Source organism: Excalfactoria chinensis, chromosome 3 (assembly GCF_039878825.1).
Source record: "Excalfactoria chinensis isolate bCotChi1 chromosome 3, bCotChi1.hap2, whole genome shotgun sequence".
Lineage (NCBI taxonomy): Eukaryota > Metazoa > Chordata > Aves > Galliformes > Phasianidae > Excalfactoria > Excalfactoria chinensis.
In genome coordinates, this window is record NC_092827.1 from 101109389 (window position 1) to 101121760 (window position 12372).

General features: G+C 44.6%; 1 protein-coding gene across 3 annotated transcripts in view; it reads right to left on the minus strand.

Annotated features, from left to right (window-relative positions):
- Window positions 1-12372, minus strand: part of SLC24A3 (solute carrier family 24 member 3) — a 130488-nt gene that overhangs the window by 101310 nt on the left and 16806 nt on the right. For all 3 annotated transcript variants that reach the window (XM_072331212.1, XM_072331211.1, XM_072331210.1), the window contains exon 2: window positions 8983-9120. Coding sequence is in view for 2 of the 3 variants with exons in the window: in XM_072331211.1 (XP_072187312.1) it covers window positions 8983-9120 (138 nt within the window). In the remaining variant the exon portion in view is untranslated. The remainder of the gene's footprint in view (window positions 1-8982; window positions 9121-12372) is intronic.

Genomic DNA, 12372 nt, shown 5'->3' on the forward strand with positions numbered 1-12372 from the left:
GCAGAAACATATGTCAGTCTAGTGAAGAGCTAACTGGTGGTGGCACCAGGACCTCAGCGTGCCGCAATCTATTACTGCTATGCTGGAAGGCTCCAGCTGCCTGCCCAAGCTCTCTGGCAGGTAGGGAGCCAAAGAAATCCACACTCCAGTCCTGCAGCTTCCTGGCAGGACTCAGGATGCTCTGGCTATGTACAGAGACCTTTATTCTCCTGGACCTGAAGGGGCCACACTCTCACTGCTGCACAAGCTTTCCAGTGCTGCAAACATCAGTCGTAACAACCATTGCCTGGATGAATCTAATGAGGTTCAACACAGCAAAGTGCAAGGTTTTGCACTTGGGTTGGAGAAATCCCAAGCGTATACACAGACTGGAAGAAGCAGTCCTTGAGAGTAGCCCTGCAGAGAAGGACCTGGGCGTCCTGGTGGATGAAAAATTGTACATGAGCCAGCAGTGTGCCCTTGCAGCTCGTAAAGCCAATGGTATCCTGGGCTCCATCAGCAAAGGGGTGTCCGGTAGTGATACTAAGGTGATTGCCCCTCTCTACTCTGCCCTTGTGAGGCCCCACCTGCAGTACTGCATCCAGGTCTGGACCCCCAGTATAAGAAAGACAGAGAGCTGTTGAAGAAGGTCCAGAGGGCCACAAAGATAACCAGAGGGCTGGAGCACCTCTCCTATGAAGACAGGCTGAGGGAGCTGGGCTTGTTCAGCCTGGAGAAAAGGTGGCTGTGGGGAGACATAACTGTAGTCATTCAGTACCTAAAGGAGCCTACAAACAGGAAAGGAGTCAACTCTTTGAAAGGGTGGATAACAGCAGGACAAGGGGAAATGGTTTTAAGTTGAAGGGAAGATTTAGGTTGGATGTTAGAGGGAAGTTCTTTACTAGGAGAGTGGTGAGGTCCTGGAACAGGCTGCCCAGGAAGGTTGTGGATGCCCCATCCCTGGAGGTGTTCAAGGCCAGGTTGGATGGGGTCCTGGGCAGCCTGGTCTAGTATTAAAAGTGGAGACTGGTGGCCCTGCCTGTGGCTATTGCTGGAGATTCGTGATCCTTGAGGTCCCTTCCAAACAGGGCTGTTCTGTTATTCTGTGATTGGAACACCCTCCTCTATGCTTTGTTTCTCACACCAACTCCCCAACACAGGCAAGTGACCCGCCTGTGATCACCTTCCATTGCTGCCATGCTGCTCAACCCACTTCAGAGACCTTTTTCCTCAAAGGGCAGATTGCTTTTGGGAGTCCATCAGATATTTCTGGTTGTCCATGGAAAGAAGACACAGGATGCTACTGAAAAGGATCAAGTAGCTTTTAATATAAGTTATTAGACACTTGATGTCTATGCTAAGGCAGTCCATGTGCCTCTCCACCCTACAGGAATCAACATCAGCACAGGGACCTATGCTGGGCTGCAGACCAACATGCCCTATCAGTTCCTGTCTGGCCTCTGGAGAAGCTCTGATCCAAAAAGAGTCATCTCAAGTCAAAAACTACTAGCCCAAAGCTGCCCACACCTGGCTGAGGAACGTATTGATCCTGACCTGTGGACTGCCTGCACAGCTTCCCTTGGAGCTGCCTCCTCATTACAAACATGCCCGATATCCAGGACTCCTATTGAACCTGGCCACCATCTTTGAGCCTGCTCTACAAGCCTTGCTGGGGTACTCTAGGGCCAGGCCCTGGACATCAAAACCTGGACATCATCATCTCAGTAGGTCTGGTGACACACTGCATGAGCCACAGGGCACTTTATAACAACACCATTGCTTAAACATCTCATCGTTTTTACATCACTGCTGGACTAGATCCTCAGAGACTTCTACTTACTCAAAGGATTATTTTCCAGTATACTCAGCAATTGATTTCTGGTACAACACGTGAGAAAATATAATGCTTTTCTTCTCACACAAATCAAAAGGGTATAGGAAAATCCTGGCACAGCTCTTCTGCGTGCATCCATCAGATTTTCTCAGTGGTATTTAATAGTCATAAAAAAAAAAAGAAAAAAGCGAAGCTTTTGACAGCAGTGAGCACAAAAAACCTCTGAAAAATGGAAGTCTTCAGATCTACCGAACTGTTTCAAGCACACCTCATCACACTGGCTTTTGTGCTTGAACAGATGATCTCAGATAATTCTTAGCCCAGAATATAAAATCCTTGCCTAGATTCATAATCCTTTTTTTCTGCTGTGGCCTTCTAGATTATCTGGCAGTCACCATCTTGGAGTTTTCCTGGCCTTTCCCCAAGCAAACCCTGCATGGAGCAAAACACCACTCCGTTGCAATTGATCTTAAAAGTGGAAACGCTTGCTACAACACATTGAAATAGCCCACTTTCTCTAACAGCAGCCTTCTCCCCATGGAATCATAGAATCACCAACATTGGAAAAGACCTCTAAGATCATCCAGTCTGACTGTCCACCAATCAACAACATTTTACACTAAACAATGTCCCAGAGTACCATATCTAAACATTCCTTGAACACCTCCAAGGACAGTGATTCTACCACCTCCCTGTGTAGCCTGTTCCAGTACTTTACCACTCTTTCAGAGAAGAAATTCTTCCTAATGACCAACCTGAACTACCTCCCCTGGTGCAATGTGAGGCCATCTTCTCTCACCCTATTGCTAGTTACATGGGTAAAGAGGCTGATCCCCATCTTGCCACAAACTCCTCTCAGGTTGTAGTGGGGAGCTATTAGTTTCCCCTAAGCCTAAGCCTGCAGGACGTTCCTGCCTTACCATGGTCAATGCAGGCCATGTTAAGCGCAGAGCTGCTGCTGCTGGAACAGAGGTCTGCTTTCACTTCATGACAGCTGACAAATTAAGCCTGGATTAACAGCAAGTTCCTCTGAACATCTTTAGTGCAAGCCGATCTCCAAGTCTGCAAGCACATGGACCTGACCCAAAGCTCAACATTACATCAACTGAAGTCTTTCTTTTTTTTCCTGCTTCCAGTGGGTGACTCACACTTCTGAACAGGACTACATGTTTAAGTGATGCTTTGCCAGAAGTAACATGATTACTTCTCTCTCTTTCTTCATCATTTACTTTAAGCAGAAATATTTGCCAAACCTGAACTAAAATCAGTGTTTAAACAATATAACTTTTCTACATGAACAAATCTTGTCCAGTTTTATCGTCCATTTCTAATTCCACGCATCTTCATACAGATACCGTAAGGACCAGAGAATGAACAGCTGTCATAAAATCACAGAATGGCCTGGGTTGGAAGGGACCTTAAAGCTCACCCAGCCCCAGCCCCTGCCATGGGCTGGCTGCCCCCCACCAGCTCAGGCTTCCCAGGGCCCATCCAACCTGGCCCTTGGCACCTTCAGGGATGGGGGACACACAGCTCTCTGGGCAGCAGTGCCAGGACCTCACCAACCTCTGAGTGAAGAATTTATTCCCAGCATCTAAATTTCCCCTGTTAGTTGAGAGACTTTCCCACCTGTCATATCATATCAGACCATGTAAAAACTTAGTTCCACTCCTGCTTGTAAACTCTCTTCAAGTACTGGAAGGCTGCAATGAGATCTTCTTGGAGCCGTCTCCAGGCTGAACAAGCCCACCTCCTACAGCCTTTCTTCACGGGAGAGATGCTGCAGCTCTCTGAGCATCTTTGTTGTCCTCCTCTGGACCCACTCCAACACCTCCAGTATAGCACTGTCAAATATACATACAGACACCAAGGAGTCAAGAGTGCACGGCTGATCAGGTTTGACAACATGACTGGAAAATAAGGAAGAAAAGGACAAGAGTATTACTCACCAGCTCTGTACATGCTGACTGAGCACAGGTGTTAGCAAGGAGGCTCCTGCAGCAGTGCTGCATCAGCTACACCCAACAGATTTTTCAAAGGAAAAATAATAGTCTTCTAATTGCTACCCCCAACACAGATTTATTTCCAAGTACCATAATGCTGGGCCCCAAGATCCCTGGGGTTCTGTGAATCAGGCCTACGCAGCACAGAACGAGCACTGCATTTTAAAGGGAACTGCTTAAGACTACCACACTATCAAGCCAATTGCAACAGCCCGACAGAGTGGAAAATTACAAGAAAAGGCCAAAAAAATTACAAAATACAGTCTTTAAGCTGGATTATGCCCATTTCAGCCCCTTAATATCTCTGCAATGTATGTTTCAAGTAAATGCAAGCATAAAAACCTCAAACCTCTATTTGGAGCAGTTCTCACAATAAAACACTACTAGCTACACCATTCAATATGCTAACAGAAAATAAATACAGCAGATGGAAAATGTCGTGCCAGGATTTCAAGTAAGCCTGAAAACACACATGCAGTTAAACAACAACAACAAGAAAAGATCTTTCTTTTAGCATGCAAAAATGTGTTTACAGTCACAAAACTACAATAGCGAAGTAAGGCATTTTATCTTTCCCTTCCACACTCTCCAACAGGTAAGGTGAAAATGCCTTCTTTAAACTCTCCCTTTTGCCTCGCTGTATTTGTTCATAGATCTAAATTTTGGGAGCATATAGGAAAGAAAAAGAGTCATTTTAGACAGTATCATTATCAGATCGTTACTTGGCAATGTATCACCTACCTTACAAAATCAGGCTGGAAAGTTTGCACTACTATCAGCACGTCAACCATATATTAGAGTCTCATTCAACTCTGGTATATATCTTCAGCTTTTTAATTTATCGTTCTATAGAGTGACTGAATCTCCAGACAGAAGAAGCAGCACATATTTGATCATAAATATAATCAGCACACCATTTAGTTTCTAATTACAGATGACTCCAGACTCCAGAGGGGAAGATTCCACCACCTCTCTGGGCAGCCGCTTCCACAGTGCTCCTTCACCCCCAAAGTAAAGAAGTTCTTCCTGGAACTTCCCATGTTCCAGTTTCTGCCCATTGCCCCATGTCCTGTGGCTGCATACCACTAACAAGAGCTTGGCCCCATACATTTGGCTCTCACTTCAGATATTTATCAACAGTTATGAGATCCCCTCCCAGCCTTATCTTCTCCAGGCTGAACAACCCCAGGTCTCTCAGCCTGTCCTCGCACAGGAGATGTTTCAGGCTCTTCACATCATTGTGTCCCTTAGCTGGACCCTCTCCAGAAGTTCCCCATCTTTCTTGCTCTGGGCAGCCCAGAACTGGGCACAGTGCTCCAGGTGCAGCCTCACCATGGCAGAGCAGAGCGGAAGGATCACCTTCCTCTCCCGGCTAGCTGCATTCTTTGTAATGCACCCCAGGATGCCACTGGCCTTCTTGGCCACCGGGCATATTGCTGGCTCATGGCAAACCTGTTGTCCAATAGGACCCCTGTATCCTTCTCTGCTGAGCTCCCCTCCAGAAGGTCAGCCCCTAACCAGTACAGGTCCACGCGGTTATTCCTCCCCAGGTGTAGGACATTACACTTGCCCTTGATGAACCTGATCAGGTTCCTCTCAGCCCAGCTCTCCAGCCTGTTCGGGTGTTGCTGAATGGCAGCACAGCCTTTGGTGCGTCAGCCACTCTGCCTAGATTTGTATTATCAGCAAACCTGCTGACGATGCACCTCTATCCCTTCATCCAGGTCACTGATGAAGATGTTAATTGAGACTGGACCCAGCTCTGACCCCTGGGGAACATCACTATTTACAGGCCTCCAACTAGACTCTGTGCTGCTGATACAGGGAAGATGCAGCACCTGAAGGCCAAATGCACAGAAAAGAATGTCCCATGGAGACGCTATGAAGGATTAAACTATGTTAATTCATAAATGGCAACAGATACTCCAGGCTATGCACTACATTTTGCATTTTGCTCCACAATACTCTGCATGAAAGGAAAGGAAAGAAAAGGAGGGCTTTTACCTAGAAACTGGCTTTGGAAATATGAGGCTGTCCTGCACCTCCAGGTATGGGAGTCCCTCCCCAAAAGCAACAGGATGAGCAGGCAGATCCAGATCTCCAGTAGAGCTCATGTGTACATGGAAGGTACTGTCCAGGATGAGCAACACTGTTTGGAACCCAACAAATCAAATCAGCCAGCTGCATTTAAACAGGAAGTTTTGATTCTATTGAATCAGCATCTTCTGATGGCGAAAGTGCAATTTTTTACATCTTTGATATCAGCTCCAGCAACACAGCTCCTTGGGACAGCTCAAGATGACAGCAGATGACGGCTAATGAACACTAGCAAAACTAAAAAAAACAACAACTTTATTCTCTCCTCTCTTCCCTTTAATCAAATACAAATAAATAATGAGTACAAGAAATCCATAAAACAAGAATTCTAGCTAGAGACGCAGTTAGATTCAGAACAGGACTTTTGTCAGAAACGTTTTACTTCATTTCATTACAAGTTCTAACTCAAATTGACAGCAGAAGGTAAAACGCTTAACTTTACATAATTTCCTTGTGATTTGACAGCTTACAGTGCAGACAGGATTTCTGTTTTCTTTCTGATGCTTTAGATGTAAACCTGGGGTGCTGGTGTACATTAACTCTGCTTGGATGAAGTTAGAAGTTGCCTTTGCCTAAGCAAACTTCAGCAGCCCACTTCCACCATCAGGTTCCATTTCAATTTCCTGAACAGATGTTCCACTTCTCTCCATCAGGAAAGACAGAAAGAAGCTCAAGTTGTATGGGCTCGGAACCAGTGGCCCATTCGGAGCAGGGTTTAGAAACCTGACATCTGAGTCACATGGAAAATGAAATCATTTGAAATTCTTCTCAAAGTGCCACCAGGAACGCTTTGCTTATTCATGTGATACAGAGCACAACCAACGTTCCGAACACAAACGCATTTCTAAGCTATTGACAGCATCTCTTCCATCAACTCTTCTTTTACTTCTTTCAGTTGCTGAAAAAGCAGAACTGAAATATTCTGCAGGTGGCCTGAAATCCCACTGGAGTCAACACATACATTCCATACGGACTTCAAAAGAGCCTCATCCCCATTCAAAGCAATACAAGTCAAACACTTCTGACTGCTGTCCAGCACTGCTTTCATGATTTACATTTATATTCTACTAATGCTAAAAATAATAACAATAAAAAACAAATAAATCCACGAAACAACACACGCAACACAAACTTGTTCATTCTGCTTTCTTTCCCACAGTAATTCTAATTTGTTTGCCATTACAGAATGTCTTCTGTAGTAATTCCATGACAATTCAGATACAAAACAGCAATTCACCTCGGCGTTTCTACTCTCTCTCCTGAACGGTACACAATTTGCTCAGTAAATACTGACGTTTTATCTTCCAGGAAAGAGGTGGAAAAGTCCGACAAATAAAACCCCATCAATTTCATACAGACCGTTTTATTTAGTGAAGGTGGTAGAAATAGGTGAGGACGGTGAGAAAGCAGATACTGAGAGAAGTTGGGGGGGCAGATTATTATGTACAATGATGTGAAGCTATAAGATCTGCACTACGGAGGAGGTATGCAAACAAGTGAGGGTGTAGTAAGATGAATTTTTGGTGCCAGTTGTTGCTGTTTAAAAAAAGAATGTGACCATCCTCTTGTCCAGAAACGTTATGAGGTATTACAGTAGAGGAAAAAGTATAGACAGAGAAATGCAGCAAGAATCTGTTTGAATTTCTCCTGGGGTACATAACCTACATAAGCTCTGAAGAATGAAGGAGCACCTTTCCGATTCCTCCCTCGAACTTTGAGGAAATGATAGCCAAGTTCCTCTGTGAAAAGGAAAAAATAAAGGACTGAACAGCTTATGAAGCTTTCCCTTTTTTTATTATACATTACAATGACTTCTATTTGGGTAAGAATAGAAACAATGCAATCAACTGGATGTGAACTAAAAAGATACCCCCTTGTTCTTTTTTCTAATAGCCATGGAAAATTTTTTGTACATAGAATCACAGAATTATATAATTGCTTGAGCTGGAAGGGACCCTTAAAGGCCATCCAGACCAACTGCTGCTCACTGAACAGGGGCACCTACAGCTCCATCAGTGCTCAGAGCCCCGTCCAGCCTAACCTTAAGTACCTCCAAGGATGGGGTATCCATAACCTCCCTGAGCAACCAGCACCTCACTGTCTTTAGTGTTGAAATACTTCCTCATATCTACTCTAAATCTCCCCTATTTACTTTGAAACCATTTCCCCTTCTCTTATCACAACAGATCTTGCTAAAGAGGCTGTCCCCTTCCTTCCCACAGCCTCCCTTTAGATACTGAAAGGCCTCTATCAGGCCTCCAAGTAGCTCAGGGAATGTAATGTGAAAGAGCACATTAGCTCATCTCCCACAGCTAAATAATCTCTCTACCCAATCAGTTAGCATTCTATCTGTAGCTGGACTCCTGAGGAAGCGGGACACATAAAGCAGAAAAACACATTTGATACACGCTTGTGCTCACCTCCTCCAAAAGCACCTGCATATGTCAACCAACTTCAACTAAACGTAATGGAGCAATAGAGCTTCAAGGACATTGAGCTCCTACGAGTTTCATATAAACGGAAGTCACAGAGATAAGAAGTGCCCTGCTAAGGTCCTTCCCTGAGGAAAAAGCTGCATTATGCATTTCACATCGGAAAATCAGCCCAGAAGTTCAGCTGTGAAACTGCAAACTAAAATTCATCTAGGTCAGTCGCTTGCTGGAGCCACTAAGATTAAATATAAGATTATCAACTAATGCTGCAAATAATAATCGTACCGACACTCATATCCACTATGCATATTTGACCACAACAACAGTGCGTAGTGTTCATGCAATAAACACTTAAGACTCTTTGGATGTCACAGCTTTTTGCACAAGCTTCACGACTTGGCCATCAGCAGACGTTGCACTTATATACCATTTGACAGCATGCCTTCTCCTTAATCCTACCCACACTGAGAGTTTGCAATACCCACACGGTCCACAGTCACAAGGAAAACAGCAAAGACGTTTACAGACCTAAAAATAACTGAAACCTTTCGGCAATACAGGTGAAACCAATGCAGATATCTGGAAGAAAGAAAGTCAACTGTGAGACTGTGTGGCTGGAAGCAACCATCATTCCTACCTGGTTCAGTGCAATTTCTGACATACAGCTTCCCCCCGTCCCCTGGGACATCCGTCGTGTTATCCTCATTTGCTTGCAGTAGCTGTCTCCCACTCCACTTGCCATCATTTTCCACAGAATAGCTCAAAGCATCGTAACCTAAAGCAAAAGAACAGTAGATACGTGAGACTGTACCAGAAAAGCAACTTGCAATCCTGTTCCTGAATGCTTAAAGCATCTGTATGCCATGGAAAGGAAGCGACTGTCCCACTCTAAACCACACTGGTGTGGCCTCACCTTGAGTACTACGTGCAGTTTTGTGCATGACAGTACCAAAGCCACTTCTGCTTACGATTGCCATCAAGCTTGCTGCTGAATGAAGCCTAAGAGATGCAGTGTTTGACACAAAAGTCAAGCAGGCTTCTTTGTGAATCAATAATATGCACTGTAGGTGTTAGGAAAGCTCAGAGTGACTTCAGACAGAGTTCAGCAACCTACATAGTACAGAAAACAGAAGCACAGGGACTGTGTCAGAGAGGACAGGGTGCTGAGGTGTAAGAGCAATCACTGTTCTCAAATTATGTTTTGTAATAAATGTTGAAACAGCTGTTTTCACCCAACTGGTCAATAGGAATCCACTTCAGTATCTCATTTCCAATACCATCTTCCTTACTCAATGAAGTTGGAAAAGACCACTAAGACCACCAAGTCCAATGATCTTCCCTGGTGTAACTTAAAGCCATCACTTCTTGAGCTGTCAGTACCTGATGGTTCCAGACAGAACGCTCCTGAACATGTTCCCCACAGACCAGACACAGCTTTTTCAATGCATTACAAAGCATTCGTTCATAAACATGAAGTAAGCAGCTTCTTTTAGGTTCTGCTTATAAAGCAGAAAGCAACTGATAAAAATCTTTGTAGTGATACAACTGCATCCACTCTCAAAGTGGTTATTAAGCCCAAACACACCATTACTCCCATCCAACACAGCCTCTCTGAACTATACAGATCACAGGGAATTGGGGCTGGAGCATTCCTCCAAGATTCTTCAGGAGACTTCCCTACTTCGAATCATCAAGAAACACCTACTGACATCAGAAACTTTATATTCAATGGAAAAAGGGATAAACCTCAGCTCAGCTGGTGTTACCCATTTTAGAGCAGAGAGTCTGAGCTTACTCTCTATCATGGCTGAGCAGGCAACAGACCAAAAAGTTGACTTGCTGGGTACCAAAAAGTGTTTCTGCTCAGTAAACCTAAAGTCACCCATAGAACAGCATATCAAACTGCATGCATTCTGGAGCTGCTTCGTGACCCAAACTGATCAATTGGCTCCAGCCAAACACCGAACCCTGTGTTTTGCTGCCAGGCTTAGAAGGCACAAAATGATTGCGGATATCAGTACACAGCGTAACATGCAATTACTTCATATCATGACTGCTTATCTGTTCTTTGCTTTACTCCCTTACTCCCCTCTTTGGCTTTGCATCAGTGCTGCAAAGTGAAACTCTGTTTTAGCAATGTCAACAAAAACAGCTGGCTATTTTCCATGGCATTCTTGGCACAATGCTGCTTGGACTTAGACGTCATGTCTGCCTGCTTAGCCAAAAGCACACGCTCATATGTCAGCACTGTGCATCCAATAATTTTACATTCAAGTGAGGTGAGGGAAAAAAAGAAGAATAAGGGGGAGAATGACAGTTGCACAGGCAGCTTTAAAAAACTTGTTTCCCAAGCAAAAATAGATTAATGAATAAGATAAAAAAAGTCTGCACCTTGATACTGTTTGTTTAATCTGCGAGTGTGGGTGAGAGCTGCAAGATAACAAACCTCACTGATAGAAGTGGACTGAGTTTCTCAAAACGAGCACACACAATAACACAACATCAGGCATCTTCCTCAATAATAAACATGCTCTCTCGTAATCAAGCTAAGCAGTTTCAGTTCCACATACTTGCTGTTTTTCCAAGCATAGGCTCTTCTCCAAGCGGTCAGAGCGCTGCTGCACATTGCTGCAGGAAAGGAAGGCAAGAGGGAGAACCCACAAGGGCTGCAGCAGCACAGAAGTTCCAGCAGAAGCCTCTTCTGCTTCCTCCCAGCCCTAAACAGCTTTCTAGAAGCTGTATCACAGCAGTATTCGCACCTTACCGACCTCAAAACCCTGCCTTAGTCACCTCTCCTCTGTAGGCTCAATAGAGCTCAATAGAGCAAGAGGAAATAAAAGGCATGGGTGAAATGAGATGCTTTCTTGAAAGACTGTATATCACAAGCTTTTATTTAGCTGTCCTAAGGCAGAACTCATGTTGACTCGAGTCTTTAGATTGTCCACCAATGGCAGTGGGGTCTGAGCCCCAGCTCCACCAAACACGATCCCGATCCATTGACTTCAATATATGCAAAATCCCAGCCAGCAAAATACAAAGAAAAATCTGATATTCTGCAGAAGGACTGTGAAAACAGCACAGAGTAAGCACAATTCTTCTTTCCAAGGACAAACAGCAAAAGTTAGAAACAGAAAGCCAATAGTCCTGTCTCTTTAAATAAGACAGCAAGTGCTTTTGTGTTTGTTTGCTGTGAACCCCCGTAGCTGCCAAGCCAGGGTGGCAGCCCTGTGACAGCACAGCAACATCACTGATCTGCCCTACTTATAACAATGAAACAGAATGGAAAGAAGAACTGGTCGAGTTGCCCAAAAGTTCTGAAAACTCTCTGCATGTGACCCAAAACTCCATGTGGGAGCTCACGAGTTCCTTATGCTATTCCAGATGGCCCTGGCTGCAGTTTACAACTTTCAGCACTGTGGGAACACAGCTAAGCACATCCTAACCTGCACTTTTCAGCAGGAAGAGTACTATTTCATAATGTTACACAGCACTCTGGTGTTCCTCAGTCACACACTGATCTCACGGTATCTGTTTTCAGCATCAAGCTGCAGGAACCTCAGTAAGTCAGAAATGCAGCTGGACCTCAGCGGTGATGATTAAAAATCCCCAACCCCATCATTCAGATGAGGGCATTTCATGAACCTGGCCTTGGCATGGCGGGCTTATCATCTGAGTCTTTAAAAATATATGATACCCTATAAACAGGGGGAAAAGAAAGTATAGGGAGGTGACCGTCCCTCCGCACTGGCGCTGGTGAGGCTGCACCTCGAGTGCTGCGCTCAGTGCTGGGCCCTCACTGCAAGAAAGGTGAACATCTTTTCTAACCTTAATAATTTTAAGAGAATAAATGAAGTTGGGAGGAAGTAAGGGGGATGAATGGGGGTCTTGAGGTTTAACGAAGTCATGGAAAGCCCTCCTTGGCTACATGAGTGCAAAGCCGTAACACAAGTGCATCACAGCACTGCTCAATCTAAGCAGGTCAGGTCAGAGGACAATACAACCCCGAATGAACAGAGGAGAATCAGAC